Below are 21,842 nucleotides of genomic sequence, written 5' to 3'. Positions count from 1 at the left end.
TACTACAAACAAAGTTAAGACCAGGTCAGTACAACTTCCCCAAACAACTCAATCTTACCTTTATCTCCCCAGTCCTGCTCCATACCTGTCTGACCTCCACCTGGCCTATGTGCTCATAATTCTGCCCACATACCATTCCCTCTGCTTGGGTTCCCTCTTTTCTCCATCACTCAGCTCAAATATTAGTTCTTCCTTGGTCTAGTTGGCTGGCTGAAAAAGTTACTACATCTGTATATTCTCAATTATAATCCAGTGAAAATCCCAACAGTTATGTATAATTATCTAAATATATTTCCATCTCCTCCAGGAGACTAAGGAAGTCAAGGGCAAAAAGTGGGTCTTATTCATCTTTGCATCCCCAGAGCCTAATAGTGCTTGATAAGAGAATCAAAGTTATAACTAGATGACATGATATACTAGTCTTGGGCCCATTTTCTATCAGTCAGCTTAAACTAAATTATGCTGTTGCACCAAATCCACCCAAATCCCAGGGGATGAGAAAAACAAAGGCTTATTTCTCATGCACAGTACTAATCCATCATGGACTAATCTTGCTCCACGTCCATTTTAGGATCCCAGTTGAAAGAAGAGCCCTAGGAGACTGACAGTCTCATTGGAGAAGGAAAGAGATTGGTGACCATGCTCTGGCTCCTGAGGCTTCCGCTCAGAAGTGGCACACTTCATTTTTGCTCGTATTTCATTGGCAAGTCAGTATGCCCAAACATAAAGCCAATGGGGCAGAAAAGTAAAATTCTCCTAAAGAGTGAATGGCTTTAACTTTGATACAATCTACCACATAGCCACCATATCCGGTTCACCTTCTAGGGGCATGGAGGCCTGTGGGACATTTCCTCAGGCTTCTAGGTCAGTGAGCTTTGGAACCCAGCTAAAGGGAAGCCCCTGCAGGAGACAGGAGAATGTGAGGTTGGGAGAAGCCAGGGCCTCCCCCACCCCCCCCCACTCCCCCCCCCCCCCCCCCCAGTTGCAGGAAGGCTTCTGCAGAGGCTGGCTGTATTTCCTCCATGACTCTAGCATCCAGCAGCCAGGTCTCCTGAGTTTCCTGCTTCTGCTGAGTTGGCCCTTGACACTATGATCTTAGACTCACATCCTCTGATCCAGTCTCCTAATCTTCAAGTTAGGGGGAGAATCTACTCACATCATCCAGTTGTTTCAAGAACAAAACTAAAGAATGTTTATGAAAATATGCAAAGAATGAAGTGCTAGATAAAAAAAGTGCTTGAATATATACAAAGTGAGGCAACATGGTGTTGCAGAAAAGGAGACTGGGGATCATAATGCTTACGTTCATGATCTTGTTCTGCCACCAACTGTCACCTCATCCAGGCAACACTGTGTTCACTATTTTCCTCATCTGCAAATTGGAGATAACAATGTTGATAATGAAGCGGTCACAGAATAGCATAAATGTGAAGAGCTATGAAGATGTATACTCTCAAGTGTAAAAAGCAATACAAATGTTAAATTAATTCACTAGTTATAAGCAGGAAAAAAAAACTTTATTTCTATCAAATTAAAAAGTAGGAATCAATCTTCAAGCAAGATAATCAAAATAGTCAATAACAATTAACAGTTAGGAGAGCATGTACAGATTAGACTACAGGTTTAGATACTCTGAATTAAGCACATACACCCAAATCAAGAAGGCTGACAACTTTCACTGAAGAAAAGCACTGACTCATCGTAAACACACAACTTCTGGGAAACTGGAGCTGACTTTTCACAGGACAGTAAACCGAAGTGACAAGTTGTCATTGGCTTAACAGAACAGATTTGAGCTTGAGAGGGGTCACAGTGAAACGCCATTGTAATGCAACAATTTCCCCAGAGATCTGTTCATCTCAAAAACAGGAATATATAAAAATCAGTAGTACAAATTCTCATAAAACTAGAAAAACCCTCTAAGCCCTAACACCTTGGAGCTTACATAAAGACTGAGTTTTTTTTTTTTCTTCCCTTTACCCTTCTCTAAATTAAATACAAAACAGTTTGTTTTTATTTAGCACATTTCTGACTTCACAGCCAAAGCTTTAAAATGAAGAAAGGTTTTATGAAATGGAATTAGACACACACCAACCCCAGGGAGAATCACAAGGTGCACTTGGTGTAACTTGCAAAAGTTACAGACAGGAAATCTTTATTTCCAGGAAGACACATGCTGTTTCCTGGAATAGCGTAATTATTATCTGGAAGGAATGCACACCCATGCCATCCAAGGGCTCTTGTCCCCTTGGAAATGTTTCACCATCTCTCCCTCCCTCTCCCTACACACACACACACACACACACACACACACACACACACACACACACTCACTGATCAAATTGGGGGAATTTCCCTGAAGCATACAGAATAATGGCATTTATTTTGGCAAGAACTGTGCAATTTGTTAAAAGAAAGATAAGGTATGGCATTTATCAACAACTGTAATTATAGTATATCTCAACAGATGCAGGAAGTATATTTTTCTTCATAGTTGAAATACGGCTTCATGGGTTTCCCAACATCTGGCTCTTGCACACTCTTCATCTAGAAACCAGACTGGATCAGTTATATGTGGAAAGGGATGATAACTTATGACTAGACCACACTCCCGTATTAAAAAAAAAAACAAAACGAAACAAACAAACAAAAAAAAACAGGCTGCATTGCTAGGTTCTCCTTTTGAGACACCAAATAGACCAGGGAGTTACTAAAAATGCAGGGGAATTATAAAGCAATTCATACTAAGAACACAACTTGGCCTTATGAATTGCCTCTCTGGCAAAATTAAATGCCGCAAAAAAAGATATTGTGTTTTAAATGAAAGTTAATAAATGAAATTCATCAGGTAGATATGAATGTCTCCCGAGATCCTGTAACTCAGCAGAGTGCAGATGAGATATATGCTCTCTGTATATACAGTGTGCAACTACCACCAAGACCCACTGAGTGCCCACTTCTTGCCTCAGCACCAGAGTGCCAAAAGCAAAGATTCCAGGTACAATCAAATAACACTGCTTTACCTATTAATTAGAATGGGGAACTCAAAGGAGGAAAAGGTACAAAAAAAGGCCCTTTTGGATTTCTTGATTAATCCCTATAGATACATGAAAATACAAACTTAAGTGAAGAGAATGATTGCAGTTTTTACACAGAGGCAAGATAACTAAAACATCTATTACGTTAGGGTAACTACTGCAGATTTAATTAGACAATGCACATAATGCACTTAGCATTAAGTACCAATAAACAGGAACTACTAGGAATGCCTATGCCTTAATAATATTTGAAATTTGTGGTCTTTATGACCTAAGCAGGACCCCCAGCAGGCTGGTAAGCTGTTTAAACTGCTAAACAGCTAAAGTCAAATACTGAAATCAGTTTAGTGAACTAAATTTTCTAACAGTCTTATTTATGGTTTTGCACAGGCACCCATCTATCTAAAACCATCCTGTCTCAACAACATTTTTAAGTGGTAGGTGGGCGAAGCCACAGCAGTAGCTCTTTCCAAGAATCCCCCTTATCCATTGGCTGTTATTACCTTTTTCCTTCCCTACCAAAGGGAGGGGCACACCCTGGGTAAAGCTGGAGCTCATCTGAGCTTGGCTGCTGGAGGGTGGTGGGGAGTGACCCTGGGCAGGGCGGATAACACAGGAAGCCAATCTCCCCTGGTTTCCGCCAGAATTGTGCATGACAAACAGTGCCACATCAGATGGCAGGCAAAGGTGTGAATGTAGCATTCAGGATCATGTTAATATGCAATGTGACATAGGCAAGATGGTATGCTGGGGGCTCCATTACCTGCCAGCACTTCAGGAAGGATGTTTATCATCAGGGCCTCATTTGGGGGTGGGAGTGAGGGAGTGATTTCTCCTGGTATCAGGGAAGAAAAGTGAGTAGCATCTAACTCCCAGAAGCCCAGATCTACAGGGAGCACTATAGTTGAAGGCGGCTGAAGTGTTAAGGTCTCTTAGGGGTACAATACCATGGATACCAAAAGCATAGGTAGGTGAGGAACATGAAGGAACCTGACCCCTCCACAGATTAGCCTGGACCCAAGCCCAGCCTATTTCAACAGCCTTTCATTTTATAAGTGAGAAGTTAGGAAAGAAGATCAAAGGCTCAGATCTTCCTCTAGCAGCTCCCTTTGCTTAAGCAAAGCGGGGAGGGGGAGAACAGTCCCATATAGAGCTGAATGTCACTTCTGCTACTTTTGATGAGGCCACTTGGAAATACGAGCAAAATCAAGCAGGCTCAGCATCCTAGGTTGGTTGGAACAGGACACAGATAGTTAACATCCAGGAGCAAACTCAGGCTGCAGAATCAGGAAAACCTGGGTGTGAGTCCTGGCTGGACTGTCTGTTGGCAGCAAGAGCCTGGGCAAGATGCTTCACATCTCTGACCCTTGTCTTCCTTGTTCATAAACATGGCCTCATGCCTATCTCAAAGGATGCTTGAAAGATTAAATGAGTGTTTGCTAAGGTCCTAGAACTTTACCTATCGCCCAAAGGCCTTCAGTAAATGATACTTATTTTATGTCTGCCTTAGTATTAAAGGATATTAAACACAGCAATGTCTCCAAGTTCTAAGTAAGTGGGAAGCCTGTTCAGACAATGAAAAGCAAAATTAATTCACAACTGGCTAAATCACAGAGTATGTGGACTGGTAGGAATCTTATAGACACCCAGATTACTCTCTTTGCAGAACTGTGAAGGAACCGTATCTGTGGCAGAAGAAAAACCAAGAAAAGATGTCCCTTTAGCTTTTATCAAAATATTTTCAAGAGAATTTTAATTTTTTACAAAATTACTGGAGAAAATGCTAGAGAGCTTGTTGAAGAAAATCTGAAATAGACTTTTTAGGCCACTGAACATGAAATAAGTATCATCTTTCAAAGACGCATGGAAAAGGTGTTTGTCTTTTTTATTGGTCTCACCAAGCACAGGGCCCTCACCAAGCACAGAAACAGCAAATGCCGTTGAGACACTGAGAGGCTCCCACACTGACTATAACTATCTATTCTGCTGGAGGAGAGGAGGGAAGGATTGAGAACTAGAGTATGGCATCAGGGACCAGCCATTTCCCATAACTCTCTCAGAAACTCCAAAGGGAGTCTGTTAAACACAAAGAGAAATAAAGGAAGAGTCATGTTGTAGATTTTTCTACTTCCAAAAGGACACACACTTTCCTCTTGAATTACCCATAAAACAACCTTAACTCTCTACTTTTCCTAGTTTTTAGAAATTGTCTCCATGGCAGTACTAGTCTAAATTGTGCAACTTGCTTCATATCAGGTTTGTTTTCTCCGTACCTGGCTCCCCAGGAAACCTGAGCTTTACCTACAGGTCTGATTTTCACCCTGTCCCCACCAACCGGCATTCAAACATGGCTCTTCTAAAGCACTAGAAGTCCATATCATGCACTGATGTTTCACAGACCTGAACTGGGCATCTCCATTGCATACACCCAAAAAGTAACATGGTGATTCAGAGAATGAGGAGGAGACCAGTCTATGTTTCCACTAAGGTAGTCAAAGAACATTCTCACGAAGGTATAGAGGAGAGGAACTGTCAAGAGCAGGGTGATATTTGTAAGGAAGATGCAATCATTACCATACAGAACACATCTGCCAGGGAATTGACTGGAGATTCTCCAGGACATCTTCAGAAAATAAACAATGCATTGCAACACCAGAGGCGTGCTGAAATAGGCTCCTCGCCCCCCCTTCTCTTCAGTATGAAGAGTTAGAAGTCACTCTCAGGAATAGCAAAGAACCCTCCTTAGGGACAGTCACGATGCATGAAGAGGGGTATTTATTTTTAAGGCAACAGGAATAAATTTCATTGTCCTTCCCAGAGGAGAGCCAGAATTACATTAGGTGGCCACCAAGTCTGGAAACCAGGCAAATCTTTAATAAATGGTTTATTGATATTACATTACAAAGAATGACAAAATTGTATCATCTATATTTCTAGACTTAATGGCCATCTTTGGAATAGAAAGAAAAAAAATTAAGAATTTGTTTTCCCATAATCACAAAGCTGTCATACTCAGTCTGGGCACAGCTAGTGCAACATTTTCCTCAACCCACAGGCTCCATTCCCTTTACCAACTATTTATAATATGTTTGGGTCACTCACAGGAGAAAAACACTGTCAGCATCAATATTTAGCAGCATTTCAAAATACATTTTTTTTTGTCTTGAATAAAAAGCTAAACTATTCTTTTAGTGCAGGAATTCCATATGGTCTTATTACTTCTATACACAAGATATGATTCTTTAACATGTATGTAGTATCTCCCATTTTTCTGAAGACTCCCAAAGACTTTGAGGATTTTATTTTTTCATGATAAAAGAAAAGAGCAGTGTCAACCCATGAGGGTCAGCCCAGCAGCGTAAGTAGACCCTCTGCAGAGCTCAGTTCCTGCTGCAAGAAGCATCTGGACACCCTCCCCTCACTCTCGGCTCTTAGAAAGGAATCTGAGAGAGATAAAAGCAGTAACTATCTATTACTTCATAGTCTAGGAAGGGAGAAAACAGATGTACCAAAATACAGTCTAATAAAAATACTAGAAGCCAAATCCTTTCATTCCAGGATGTCTGAAAAAGGAGAGACTCTACAGAGCATGGAGGCAGAAAAAGGTATCACTCCGAACAGAAAAGCTAATTGTGGACAGTCACTCAAGGCCAGAGAAGTGACCACAGAGCAACTGGCTTCAATCGCACGGTCACCAGGAAGGGCACATACCAGAGAACTTGGGACAAGGCCGGGGCTACTGCCCTTGGCATTCTCAGGCCACCTGGTGCTGTGGTTCAACAGCCTTTGGAGGGCAGGGAGAACCAGAGGCCAACACCATCACGTGTTAAAAGGCTACTACGGCAACAATGTGATGGTCAGAAATCAGCTAGAGTTTGGGCTATACACCCTTTGAAATCCAGCCTGTACGTGCTTTCTTGTGAAGGGCTTGAGACGTGCAGAGACATCCTAGACATGTGTGGGTGACCCTTCATCAGAAAGGCAGAGAAGAGCCTCTTCATTAACTCTTTCTCCTCATTTGTTTTCATTTCAGTTCACCATTTAGACTAGAAAAGACGCTGCAAGCTATCCCCGCTAGCTTCTAAATTGGACACGGCACCAATACTACACATACAACTGAATGAATGACATCTTCCTGGTTCTTCATTGGGCGGGCTCAGTATGCTTCTTTGGACTGAATAGGTGTGATCTTGTTTGAGAAAAGCGTGTAAACATAGGGCCAGATTTTGTTAGTCTCCGTCCCAGAAAATTGGTGAAGCACTCCTCGGCTCCTGAAAAATAAAATCCAACACATAAACGCATTTTAGGTTCACTTTTTTTTTAAATGTTTATTTTTGAGACAGAGAGAGAGAGAGAGAGAGAGAGAGAAAGAGAGAAAGAATGCACAGGGGAGGGGCAGAGAGAGGGGAGACAGAGGACCCAAAGTAGGCTCTGCACTGACAACAGGAAGCCCAATGTGGGGCTCGAACTGACAAACTGTGAGATCATGACCTGAGCTGAAGTCAAAGTCAGATGCTTAACCAACTGAGCCACCCAGGCGACCCTTAGATTTCTTTTTAACATGATATTAGGGCAGGTGAAGATCCTGGGTATAAAGCAAACATGATCTCATGGTCTATCACACACACTGCTAAGTGCCAAAGCAGCCCCCGCAAATGTATCAACACCTGCACTTGGGGATACTTAAATAAGGCCACAGCTTTTACAATTCTGGCATGCCTAGAATGATGCCACCTCTTCTTCTCCTATTTAAAACATATCAAAGAGGGGCGCCTGGGTGGCTCAGTCAGTTGAGTGTCTGACTCTTGATTTTGACTCGGGTCACGATCCCAGGATCGTGGGACTGAGCCCCGTTGACAGGCTCCACACTGAACATGCAGCCTGCTTAACATTCTCTCTTTCTCTCTCTCCTGCCCCTCTCTGTGGCTCACATGTTCTTAAAAAAACAAAAAAAGAGGGGCGCCTGGGTGGCTCAGTCAGTTAAGCGTCCGACTTCAGCTCAGGTCATGATCTCACAGTCCGTGAGTTCGAGCCCCACGTCGGGCTCTGTGCTGACAGCTCAGAGCCTGGAGCCCATTTCAGATTCTGTGTCTCCCTCTCTCTCTGCCTCTCCCCTGTTCATGCTCTGTCTCTCTCTGTCTCAAAAATAAATAAACGTTAAAAAAAATTAAAAAAAAAAAAGAAAAGGAAAAAAAAAGAAAAACATATCCAAGAATAACATTATATGGACAATACCAAATTTGCCTCAGTACACACTTTCAAAAAACAGATCACTGGGGCACCTGGGTGGCTCAGTCAGTTAAGCATCTGACTTCAGGTCAGGTCACGATCTCAAGGTTCCTGAGTTTGAGCCCCGTGTCCAGCTCTGTGCTGATAGCTCGGAGCCTGGAGCCTGCTTCGGATTCTGTGTCTCCCTCTCTCTCTACCCCTCCCCTCACTCTGTCTCTCTCTCCCTCAAAAATAAATAAACATTAAAAATTAAAAAAAAAAACAAAACAGATCATTGACAAATTTTGGTACTATAAAACCCTTGTTACTTACAACAGATCACAAAACACAGGATAGATCATAGTAACATGATCAGGAACTTCTAATCTAAAGGCCTGCTAAATTATTTGGGAGCTGAAGGGTCAGAAATTGATTTATAGTGGAGGCTGTAGACAGCTGTCCTGAATGCAGTCTGCAAATGGGTTTTGTTTGGTTTGCACACTGTTAAAAATGTTATCTGTTGCTAATAGTTTTAAAAATTGGGATTTACACACACACACACACACACACACACACACACACACCCCACTCCCACATACACACAAAGCCAGATTTCTGCTTCTCCTGAGAAATAGGTATCACTAGCCACTCTGGGTCTGAGTGCCCCTGTGGTAATAATTGGCTGAACATCATACAGCAGCTGTACAGTTCAACTGTCACTCACCTGCCCAGATTAACACAGCCATACCAGGTTTGACACTCATTTCCAATACCTGCCTGGCCCCCGGAACCATATGAATCTGCCATCTGTACCTTATAGTTTTAGCTTTTTTTTTTTCCTTTGGTTAAATTCCCTCCTAGACATAGCTAGTCAAGAGGTCCCTTCTAATCTTCCATCCAAATGACATACGTGGGAGTGTCAAAATATAAACCATTATTTCAGCTCCTTAAAAAGAAAGATGAATATAATTCTACACGTAATTTTACAACCAGACAGAGAGGATCAGGTTTCGGTCCTTGTATTACAAGAATTTCAGCATAAAAGAACTGGACTATATCTCCCATGTACAACCCCCAACATTTCACCTGACCTGCAGGGAGGAACTGGGCCTTTAGGATTTATCTAGCTTAAAGAAACACTACCCTACCTCAGTCCAGTGTCCTTCCCACTGGGCACCATACTGTTTTAATTGGCCCTCCGCCATGAAAATGTTGAAGCACACTCACTTGTATAATTCAATGACTGGCTTTGCCACATCCTTGTACTGTCTTAGCCGGGCAGCAACTGCTTCAGGTTTATCATCCTCCTGCTGGACTAATGGTTCACCAGTAATGTCATCAATCCCCTACAAATACCAGAGAAACCAGTTAATACGGCCAATAGCTGGGCCATTCCATAGATGAAAAACTTTCCTATGCAAAACCCATGTATTCACCTTTGACCCCTCCCACATGATGAATTAGGCCTGATGACAATGGTAATAGTGAAAGTAGTTGAAAAAAAGAAATAACACTCTTAAAAGTATGTTAACCTTATCCATTAAGAGCTGACATGAAATTGTTATTAACTTCTCAGATCTTTCTGAACATGTTACACTGCTACTGATAAATGATGTTTTCAATTTATAGTTTAAAACTCCATGCTGCCTCCCCCAACAATAAACGACCTTTAGACACTATCACTCTGGCCCTCTAAATATTCCTAAAACAGCCTTGCTTTCTAAATTTTGAGCTGTTAATAAGGAAAATAAATCATCTCAAAGAACCAGGTGGTTTACTTAGGAGAACACTGATCTAGGAGAAGGTATCTCTCTCCTACCTCTGCTAGCTTTCAAATCCTTTTCTGAGATTAATCTTACTCAGGCTATTTTACTAGATCACATAATGACTTGCCTAAAGGTAGATTAAATAGGCATGAATCATATACCTATGATAAACAAGAACAAACATTCCGAGAACTGAAAAGCTGCAATTCTAAGAACCTGATTTTTGACATATTTTAACCTTCTCAGGAAACGTATCTACTTAAAAATGGCAACGTGCACATAAAAAGATCTTGCCTCCTGTGTCCACGGCTATTACCCACCAGGGGAGATAGTCACATGACATAAATCTGTCAAAAGGCAGGCTAGAGCAGAACCAAAAGGTTCAGGCAACTCAACTGGATAATCAGAAACCAGCTATAAATTTGAAACACACTAAAATTCCATTACAGCTCAGGGCCTTGGGTACATAATTTATGCTTATGATTTGTTGGTGAGCCCCATAATCATTACATGTGTATTCCATGGCTGTTACCCTGACACAACAGGAGAGATGGGGGTGGGGAAAAGCTGTACATCACCTCTACTTTCATCTCCTTTACTTATGGTTGCAAAGCTCAGAAGTCATTTCTAGGACCTCAGAGCACCAGTGAATACAACAACTACTTCTAGAACGAGCAGAATGATGCTGGAGTGACAGCATCCCTCCTTCCAGGACAGCCTGGCCACAGTGGCTGGTAGAGGTAGCCCAGACTAGCACTTCCACTGCTGACTTTGGGGGCAGCACTGTAATAACTGCAGGTGTTCTTTTAGTATACCCAGTCTTTGGAAAGCAACTTAATATTAAAGGTTCTCAAACTTTAAGAGAATCTTTGCTTCAGCAGGGCTAGGAGGAGCTAAAATGTGAAGCATCTGTGTTGGACTTCAGTGCAGATTCAGAACCCTCTTTTCCCCTCCATCATTTTTCCCCCTCTACTAGCTTCTTGAAAAAGAAAGGAGGAAGGGACCTAATACAGGAATTCCAGAAGTATTTACTATATTTTTAAAAAGATTTCTGGGGCACTGGGGTAGCTTAATTAGTTAAGCACCGACTTCAGCTTAGGTCATGATCTCATGGTTCGTGGGTTCGAGCCCCTCATCAGGCTCTGTGCTGACAGCTCCGAGCCTGGAGACTGCTTTGGATTCTGTGTCTCCTCTCTCTGCCCCTCCCCAACTCATGCTCTTTCAAAAATAAACAAACGTGAAAAAGAAAAAAAAAGACTTCAAAAGGCAACTAGTTCATTTCGCCCAAATGAATAAGACTCACTGGAACTTTATCAATGGCGCTCATGAGCTGGGAAGGCATCCTTACCCTCTTGAAGATGGTTTTCTGTAGTAATTATTGACTCTATCGATATTCAGGTCTACCTATTCCATACACATTAATCCAATAAGATACAACTGTCACCTTTTTCACATTTGGAGGATTAAAAATAATACTATCTGCCTCCCCATAATTGGAGTTAAGAATCATATTGAACTAATTCCTATCATTACCAGAAAGAACAGTAATTCTTTAAATGAGTTCATTAACTTAAAAAGTTTCTTGGGGCACCTGGTAGCTCAGTCGGTTAAGCGTCTGACTCTTGATTTTGGCTCAGGTCATGATCTCACAGTTCATGAAATCGAGCCCCACGTTGGGCTCTATGCTGACAGCATGGAGCCAGCTTGGGATTCTTTCTCCCCCTCTCTCTCTCTGCCCCTTACCCACTGCACACACACTCTCTCTCTCTCAAAAATAAAATAAACATTTAAAAAAATAAAGAAATTTCTTTAAATATGTACCTTTATACATGCTTATTTTATGTAAACATGCTGTTTTTTTGAACTTGCTATTCCTCTAGTCTTCCCCCTTTACATCCTTACTCCCATCTCTCCATGACCCCGCCCACTTTAACCCCAGTTCTTCATCCAGACCCAGTGTTAACCATTTATCCCTGGTCTTATGAAGCCAGAGAGCACTTATAAACACACACACAGATATGTGTAAAGAAAGACAGCCACTGTTTTACAAAAATGGAATCATTGTGCTATTTGCTTTTCATATTCAGTAATACACCTGGAGGAAATGTTTCTTCAGGTCAAAGTATATAGCACAAAGTCTTTCTTTTTACTGACTACAAGACGTAGATATTCTCTAATTCATTTAATCATCCCCTGCAAATGAGCATTCATTTTTGTTTTCAGATTGTTTTGTTTTTCCCTAAAATCAACACTGGAATAAGCGACACTGTGTACATGATCTTACCTGCTAGTGCTTTCATTTCCATAACCTATACTGCCAGTGGTGGGTTGAAGAAATAAAAATTTTAATGTAGGGGCGCCTGGGTGGCTCAGTCGGTTCAGTGACGACTTCAGCTCAGGTCATGATCTCACAGCTTGTGAGTTCAAGCTCCACATCAGGCTCTGTACTGACAGCTCAGAGCCTGGAGCCTGCTTCGAATTCTGTGTCTCCCTCTCTCTCTGCCCCTCCCCCACTCACACTCTGTCTGTCTCTCTCTCTCTCTAAAAATAAACATTAAAAAAAATTTTTAATGTACATTGCTAGATTGCTTTTTAAAAAGACTACAAATACTAGGTCTGATAAAGATGAGAGTATCATTTTTCTCAGATCCCCACCAGCAATAGATGTTATAAACTTGAATTTGCCTTCTTTGACCACTAGTGAATGAGAAATTTCAAATACATTTGGCCATGTAGATTTGTTCTTTTTTGAATCATCTATTCATATCCTTCCTATACTTTACAACCGAAATGCTGTGCCTCTCTCTTGTCAGTCTGTCAAAGGGCCCTGTATAGTCTTACATGCACATGAGGTGGATTGAAGTCCAGGTTATACACCCTTCCACTGGGAGGGTGAATCCAACGTCGGCTGAGACGGTCTTTGAGTGTTTCAAATGGAATGTTCAAAGTGATCACTAGATCCAGCTCGCAGATTCTGTCCAGGGCTTCAGCCTGTACTAATGTCCTAGGAAAACCTAAATGCCAAAAACAAAACATATCAAATGCAAGACATTTCCCAATTCCAATGAGTCAATGAAATATTTTCAGTGACAGAATAATCAAATCTATACATAGGTCACCCAGAATGAAGTTTTTATCAGACATTTATGTCTACCTCCTTAAATTTAATGCTAGAAGAAAATAGGCTACTTTAAAACCCAGTTTTGGCATTTGGGACACTGAAAGATTAAGGGGTCACATGACACAAGCAGAGAGTATACTAAACTAAAAAAACACTAAACCAGTTCTAGCTTTGCTCTTAACTACTCATGTAACCCTAGGCAAGTTATATCACCTCCATTTCCTCTTCTGTTAAAGAAGTGAAGGAACAAAATTATATTTGTGTCCTTTTATAGCTTTAACAGCTGATAAGTATATTATTCATAGGCTATCCCCAAAATTATATATACATATACACGTATATATTTTTTCTCCATTCCCCACTCTTACAAAACTCAACATGTGGTCTGCAATCTAGTACAGTAACCACAGAAATGAGAAAAAGCATTTAGGAATTTTATAGCAATTCCACAGTAATTTCAAGCCTAGTGAATCTAAAATTTATGGTTGAATTTGTGGTTTTCTTTTAATTTTTCTAGTAATTTGCTCTTGTCGTATTTGATAAAAGGATTGCTCTGCAGTAGATGGGGGGGGGGGGTGCGAGAAACTGGAAGCTCCAGGCTTCCCTTGGAGCTTATTTTCTAATTTCTCCAATAAGGAAAATTATCCAACGGTCCCCATAGTGTCTAACCTGTGATGTTGTTTATTACAGAAGATGAAGTTACATCTTTTCCAAAAAGACACAAGAATAGAGAGCACCAAACCTGGGGCATGTGTTCAACTCTATTGTTATGACAGGGAAAGAAAAGGCAAGTTCAAACAGAGGTGGGAAAAAGCTTATCTTGCAGGGCAGATCTCAGTTCATTAGCTATCACATGGCTAACACAAGGTAATCACAGGCTCCCAGAAGAAACTGCCTTCACATTCTTGTATGCTGTCCTCCCATGACCCATTAATGCATTTGGACTGGCTTCAACAGAGAAATAGGTTATTTCTAATTTTTTTAAATGCTTATTTATTTTTGAGAGAGAAAGAGACAAAGTGAATGTAGGAGGGTCAGAGAGAAAGGGAGACAGAGTCTGCAGCAGGCTCCAGGCTCCAAAGTGTCAGCACAGAGCCTGGCGTGGAGCTCAAACCCACGAGCCGTGAGATCATGACCTGAGCCAAAGTCAGATGCTTAACCAACTGAGCCACCCAGGCACCCCTAGAAATAGGTACTTCTAATCCTGCAGCCCAGGTGTTGCCTGAGCCAATAGCCCAGCATTGTCTCCCTCCTCCCAGAGTGACTCTCTGGCTAAGCATCCTCTTCACAAAAAAGGCACCCACACACTGGGAAACTATACAAGAAGTACGTTCATGGTGGTTTTCTTTGCAGTGGGAAGATGGGGGATTCCTTTCTACTCTTCTAGTTTCTCATTTTTTTTAATTGAGCATACAGTGCTTTCAGAATGGAAACAAAATTCTGCCCTTAAATCCACTGCTAAGTGGATTTTTTTCAAATCTCAATATAATTTGTTAGACCAAGTTATGATTACTTAACATTTAGGGAAATGAAAGGTCAAACTGTATCTGCCTAAGGTCAAGCACACTGTGGAGACGTGGCCTTAACACTGGCACACAGTGGGCAAACATTTCCATGTAACACTAGGGTAGCTGTCTTCTAGTCTTCTGTTCAGTGGCCATACTTATTTGACCAGTTGTCTTATTTTAAAATCCCAGTTTAATTCTGTGAAATTACAGGACTCTGTCAAGCTCTGTAAACTCATTATGTAATTTTTTCTTTCTATTATGGAATGGCTTGACTGCTTACATATGAACTTATTAAGCGGCCTCTCTTTTGATTATTAAGTTCAAAAAGAAACTTAATTTTAGAATTGGGGCTTCACAGCAACTGGATGTATCCTGGAGCTTCAAATATATGATAACTACCAGGCAGATAATAACGTGATACTCTCTGGGTCACCAAGGAGCAAGATTTGGCCCCAAGTGGGCCCTCATGGCTCAATTCAATCTATGGCTACATAGGTTGGATGGTAGGCAAGGAGTCTCAGAAGAGTCCAGATAAAACCATGCCTCCTTTACTTTTCCACCAAATTCCTTATTGAATACTACACATACCCTCAACCAGGTCCTTTTTTCCATCTCCCTTTCTCCAACAGCTCACTCTAGGTCAGACTGGGGATGCTGGTAGCAAACCTGGAGCTTGGTAGCAAACCTGGAGCCCCAGACTTAAGTCTATTAGTCAACTTTAGCCTAAGTTCCCCTACACTGTGCACCACAGTCTGCTTTAGAAGATGGGTTTCCTGAAATGGGATTTAAGATATGCCTTAAATTCTCTGTTATTTGTTATTCTCTGGCACTGTACCTGGGACATTCTAAACTGAAATTCCAGCAAAGTGAGGGCAGTGAGCCTTCCCCAGAAGGGCACTCTTTCCCTGACTGCCAGGTCCTAGCTTTCCCTGCAGAGCCCACTCTTCATGAAATTCCAGCAAAGTGAGGGCAGTGAGCCTTCCCCAGAAGGGCACTCTTTCCCTGACTGCCAGGTCCTAGCTTTCCCTGCAGTGCCCACTCTTCATGAAGGCTCCAAAGTGACAACTGGAGGGGCGCCTGGGTGGCTCAGTCAGTTAAGCATCCAACTTCTGCTCAGGTCATAATGTCATGGTTCGTGGGCTCAAGCCCCATGTCGGGCTCTGTGCTGACAGCTCAGGAGTCTGGAGCCTGCTTTGGATTCTGTGCCTCCCTCTCTCTCTGCCCATCCCCTGCTCATGCTCTCTCCTCTCTCTCAAAAATTAAAAAAAAAAAATTTTTTTCAAATTGACAACTGGAGTTAGATTTAGAGGCCTGCAGCCAAAACAACCCCAAGATCAATCTCTATGCTTTCCCCAAATCCTTTTTCAAGGAAAAGTCATTTTCTAAATCAGTGGCTTCCAAAGGGACCCTTGCTAGAGTATGAAAAGAAAACAGAACCTCTGTTGCATTTTGTTCACTGTCTTTCAGATTCTAGTTTGGAGAGTGCATTTTATAAGGTATATGGTAGTAAAACTGTATATGCACATAATTCACACATATCCATATACTGAAGATACAAAGTAAACATTTTTACTGAAAATTGTGCACAAAGAATTTTAGAAATCACTCCTCTGAGGACCTGAGTTCTCAGCCTCAGTCCCTGTCCTGGGGTTCTCAGCATCACTAGCCACTATCCTGACAATAAAACATTGTTCTTTACCCTTTGCATAAAATATAGAAACTGAGTACAGCGTCAACAAAGAATAGGAAGCTCTGAAAGAGAATACACAGTTCCTCCCACAAATAAAAGCTCAAATCTTATCGGCTAAAGTTTCTAGCCTAAAGACCAGTCTGTTCAACTCCCCCACAACTGTTTCTGAACTCTGGTGCCCTCTGGAGGAATGGGTGGAAAATGCAACTGTGTACCAAATAAACTCGAAACAGATTTCAAAAATGTTAGGTAGTGTCTACCTTCTAGGCTTTCACATTCAGACCCACTAATGACCAGAGAATCATTAATTCTTGTGGCTTAGAGGTTTTCTGTTAGGACAGAAAACCTCCCATCCTCAAAATGAGGATAGCCTCCCATCCTCAAAATGTGTTAAAGTTGAAAGAACCATGGAAAATACAGAAGCCTACATAATGAAAGCTAAAATGTAAGAGTTATATTTTAAGATGCTAATGTTGTTGGAATGCAACCATTTTTATGGTTCAGAAGTACCAACAAGAGAAATAAGTCATTCCACAACTTTAAGGGTTCTCCATCTGATGGGGTACATCAACATTATCAGGGAAGACTTACAAGGGGGGGGAAAAGAGCTTACGGGTACTCAGATTCCATACCATTCTTCCTAGAATGGATCATCTGGGAGCAGGAGCAGGACTTAGGTATTTTTTTTAAGTTATCTAGGTGACTTGGACTGGTTAAGAACCACCAAACTTCTCAGTGACAGCAACAGTGTAAGTGCAAAACTAACTACTTGTATCTATCCCATTCGGGGGAAGTTTCAACACTTCTTTTAAACAGGTACAAAAGCACTTTGCAGAGAATCCTCTTTACCTCAGTTTCATGGCAAGAGGAGAACTGGGAAGGAAATTCCCAGAGACAAATCTTTCCAGATTCACTAAGCCCCTAACTCAAGCCACCTGTTTATGCTATTCCTGTCCAGGATCTTACCTGTTAAAAAAAAAGTGGTGTGGCAAGGGAAAGTACAGTATAACAGAACAGTGGGCAAAGATCTGGATGCCAGCTGTGGTTTCAAAAGCGAGGAGAAGCAGCAGTAAGCCAGAAACCTCAGGGCTCGGTGGGACGTGTCTGGAACCACACACACCTGGACTTCATTCCCAGTTCTCCCTAGCCAGAACTGCAAGAACATCCACCAGCTTTGTGTAATCTCTCTGGTCCTTAGTTTTCTCAGATATAAAACAAGGGCGTATCAATTTGCTGGGGTCGCCATAACAAAGTACCACAGAATAGGTGGCTTGAACAACAGAGATTTAAGGTCTCATGGTCCTGGAGGCTAAAAGTCTGAGATCGAGGTGTCAGGGAGGGTTGGTTCCTTCTGAGGCTTCACGCGGCTTGCAGATAGCTTCCTTCTCCCTGTCTCCCATAGGATTTTTCCTCGGTGTGTGTCTGTATCCTAACTTCCTCTTCTTATAAGGACATTACACTAGTCATTGCAGATTAGGGCCCACCCTCATGACCTCATTTAACTTAATTACCTCTCCAGTGACCTTATCTCCAAAAAAGAGTCAAATTATAAGGTACTAGGGGTCAGGACTTCCAGCAGATGAATTTAAGGTGGTGGGGGCAGGGGACACAACTCAGTCCCTAACAAAAGGTAATGCCTACTGCATGGCTGTTTTGAGGATTAAGAGAGACAATCTTTCTAGAATGTTTAAGATGTAAAGTGTTAGGCACAGAGTGAGCACTCAATAAATGGCCGCTGCTGCTCTAGGTAGAGCTCTCCTGGGGGCTCAACTGGTTTCCCAGTTCAGCGTGAAGGAAAGGTCCTCATCCCCCAGCTGGCTTCTATTTAATTCCTTTCCTGAGATTTGCTAGCTTGGGGAGTCACTGGTGCTCTGTGCTCTCTACCATAACTAGAGCCCAGCACCTCTAGTTATTAGCCTGCACAGACTGCACATTCTGGAACCACCCATCAAAAGGGTGCTCGTGCCAGGCAAGCTCTGAACCTGGCACACCACCTACCTCGTTTTTTGAATAGTAAAGCACCTTAAGTCTACTTTCCTGATCCAGTTCAATACGTCATCATGATGAGCTCTGATCTGGGTGAAAGTGAAACTGGTAAATTCAGTGCAAAGGTTCAGCCTTAAGTTGCTGACAATACATGTGTACCTTGATGTGGCAATGGGACATTAAGTTCCAAGGAACTAATCCATTTGCAGCCTGCGTTAACTATAACACGGAATCCAAGTGAAGAAATGTGACGGCCTGGGGCACCTGGGTGGCTCAGTCAGGTAAGCTCAGGTCACGATCTTGTGGTTCGTGGGTTCGAGCCCTGCGTTGGGCTCTGTGCTGACAGCGCAAAGCCTGCTTAGGATTCTCTCTCTCTCCCTCTCTCTCTGCCCCTCCCCTACTCCCATTCTCTTTCTCACACACACAAAAGTAAACAAATAAACGTGAAAAAGAAATGTGACAGCTGTGCAGTCTTTCTCGTTAAGTGAGTGCCTCATTTTGGGGAACATTCGTACAGACGAGGCAACTGTCAGTGGCTCCTGAGTCCATGTCCAATCAGCAAACACACCCTGTGTGCTTCCTATGTATTGTAGTCTGCTGTTCACAAAGCATTTATAGACATTTACTTCTCTCTTACTCTGCACATCGGCCCTATGAGGTGGGCAGAGCGGGAACAATCACCCTCCGTGTAACAGATGAAGCTGGCATTCAGTGAGGATCAGCAGCAGAACAGGATTGAGGACCAGGTCTCTGGTCTTGGAAGTGCCCCCTCTCTCTTACACTATGCTGTTCTTCCACAGGTATGAAAAATAATTGTTGAAAGAATCCTAAACGTCACCCCATCTATCTTACTTCCACCCCAAGAGCAGAGCATCCTGGTAGCATCCTCATCATCACGGCCACTATTTGCTGTGCCAGATAGATTTTATGCAGAAGGAAATCTGAAACTGTGCAGGGGCCTAAACGGCCTACTCTCGCTCCTGTTACGTCTCTCACCTAGCATCCCTGTCCGTCACCCCACGTCACCTGACATCCTTGCTGTTCTCAAACCGGTAAGTCCATTCCCACCTTGGACAAGTAGCTTATGTCCCCTCGGCGTGACACGCTCTTGCTGTAGGTATCTACGTGTGCCCTCGGCTCCTACAAGTCTTCGCTCAAAACATGCCTTGTCAGTGAGGACTTTTCTAACCATCCTGTTCAACTAAACCTGCGCCCCACCCACCACACCCCTATTCACACCCGCCCCTCTTTTTCGGCTTTCTCTTCATAGATTTCAACATCTTTTATAGCACATGATCTACTTTATTTTGTAAGTGTTTCTACTCTCACTAGGATGTTACCTAAATGAGAGCAGAACCTTTAAAGCTGTTTACTGCTACATCCTTCGTGCCTAGAACAGTGCCTGGCACATAATAGGTGCTGAATAAATATTTGTTGAATCAATGAATAAATATTATCTGAAAAGTCACAATTATTCTGCAAGATGGGTATCATCCCCATTTTAAAGGTGTAAAAACTGAGGCTCAGAAAAGTTAAGTGACTTGCCCAAGACCACACATTTAAGAACTGAGTGCTGACTCCAGAATCACACATCACATACCACACGATGCTGTCTTCCTCCCACGGGGAAAAGCGCAGCCTGTGAGAAATACCTGCTCGTGACAGCTACAGTAGTCAATAGTCTACTATACAGTATACAGTATACAGCAGTCAGTATACAAAACGACTGGAGAAATCCAAATCCTGCGTGGCTTCGGGGTGCTGCAGGCACAGACATGTCAGATTCTCTCCACACATACACAAATGTTCTGCACCTTGCTTTTTTCTTTTCATAGATCTTGGAGATTCTTTTCTATACATACGCATTGCTCTCTTGCTCTAATAACTGTGGAGTACTCCATGGTTTGGATGAACCACAATTTAACCAATTCCCTACTGACAGGCATTGAAGGTACACACGACATGAAGCACACTAGGGAAAACTATCTTAGCAGACAGAAATACAGGCTCCAGAGACACACTGCCTTGGTCTGAGGTGCAATTATGCCACCTGCTCACGTTGCGACCCTGGTTACCCACCTCTCTGCACCCATAAAGTGAGCCTGGTAATGCCCAATCCAGAAAGTTGTGAGGAACAAACAAATTTCTGTATGTAAATCCCAGCACAGCGGCCGGCACAGGGTGGGAGGAGGTGTGGCAAGTGGGGCAAAGAGCCAACACTGGGGGAAAATGAAGACCATGTGGGATCGGAGGTAAAAGGACAGACAGCAAGTCTGATAACAAGAAAGACATGACGGGTAAGTGTGAACCTTTATAAAAGTATGAAAGGAGCAGTGGGGAGACAGGATAGTGCCATCACCATCACCAAACACAGTATGTTCATATAAGAGAACAAGTCTCCTCAGTAACAGGAGGTGTGACAGGAAGGTCACACGTGAAGGGGAGACCCAGGTTTACTTTAAGGCAGAAGGTAGGGTATTCTGCAGAGTCAGAGTAGGTGTGAGGAGGAAGGTGGAGAAGGTTATAAGGAAAGAGAATCCCAGAGGGTACAGTGGAAAAGTAAAGATTTAGGGGGGGGAGGAAGAGGAGAATCAGTAATGGAGAAAGAGAAAAGGATAAAGAAGAAAAAAGGACACTGAGGGATGGCTTACCTTTCCCTTAATAACCAAGTATCAAAGACATAAAAGACCCAGTTGGAAGTGACTAGCTTCAAATAGCGTAATTGTTAGGGCAGGTGTGGTGTCCTAATCTCTGAAGATGTCACAAAGGCCCTGGCAGTGGGCTGGGGCTCTCACAGAAGTTTGGGGTGCAGAGTCAAAAACCTGAGGGATCACAGGTCCTAGAGAGGGGCTCTGTGTCACCCTGGTTAGGCAGAAGGCAAAGGCTCCACGAAGTAAGGAGAGGAGGTTATCTGTCTACAAGACTCTTAAGATATGAATATTCTTCAGCTTATACATCCTAATGTAAAGCTTCAGGGCACACAATATGAAATGGTGTCCTAAAAGGCACCATCCTTTGAAGTGATTTATATCAGTGTCTCAAGTTGGGCTGAACAAATCAAAGATGTAATTCTCACATCAATCAGCTGCCAAGAACAGACTGTCGGATAAGGTACAACCTGACCAGGACATTTTAAACCATTTTTAGCGAAGAGTCATTATCCAACCACATACATATATTTTTTTAAATGAACATATTGTCAGAGGATCACAATATGAAGACTGTGAAAACTGTTTATCAACCAAGAGTGTCCCAGTATCAGGGCATGAGATGTTCACTTTAACTTTGGTGAGGAAACATGTGGGTATTTTGCTCTTTAGTTAACATCTGACATCCACTGATCCGTGTTCTCTTCCAAAGATCTACTCATGGTGTAAGATTTAATTCCTTGGTGTCTCAAATTGCAAGGATATTGGAATCTGAAAGGAAACAAATAATTAGCAGATGTATGGAATTTAAAGCATGATCCGTAAATCTTGTAATGGAAAATCTGCCTCTAAATAAGAATAGCCATTCTTGACATGA

The 21,842-nt window shown here is 42.3% G+C and overlaps 1 protein-coding gene across 5 annotated transcripts in view; it reads right to left on the bottom strand.

Moving 5' to 3' along the window:
* Nucleotides 1–1,495: 1,495 nt before the first annotated feature.
* Nucleotides 1,496–21,842, bottom strand: part of AK4 (adenylate kinase 4) — a 75,546-nt gene continuing 55,199 nt past the window's right edge. For all 5 annotated transcript variants that reach the window (XM_040470504.1, XM_040470506.1, XM_040470505.1 and 2 more), the window contains 3 exons: nucleotides 12,854–13,026; nucleotides 9,474–9,592; nucleotides 1,496–7,309 (listed from right to left, as the gene is read on the bottom strand). In XM_040470504.1, the coding sequence (XP_040326438.1) occupies nucleotides 7,195–7,309; nucleotides 9,474–9,592; nucleotides 12,854–13,026 (407 nt within the window). In that variant the 3' untranslated portion in view covers nucleotides 1,496–7,194. The remainder of the gene's footprint in view (nucleotides 7,310–9,473; nucleotides 9,593–12,853; nucleotides 13,027–21,842) is intronic.

The sequence above is a fragment of the Herpailurus yagouaroundi genome, unplaced genomic scaffold (genome assembly GCF_014898765.1).
Source record: "Herpailurus yagouaroundi ecotype Mexico unplaced genomic scaffold, PumYag 77, whole genome shotgun sequence".
Lineage (NCBI taxonomy): Eukaryota > Metazoa > Chordata > Mammalia > Carnivora > Felidae > Herpailurus > Herpailurus yagouaroundi.
Note: the sequence above shows the minus strand (reverse complement) of the source record. Positions and strands in the feature narration are given on the sequence as shown.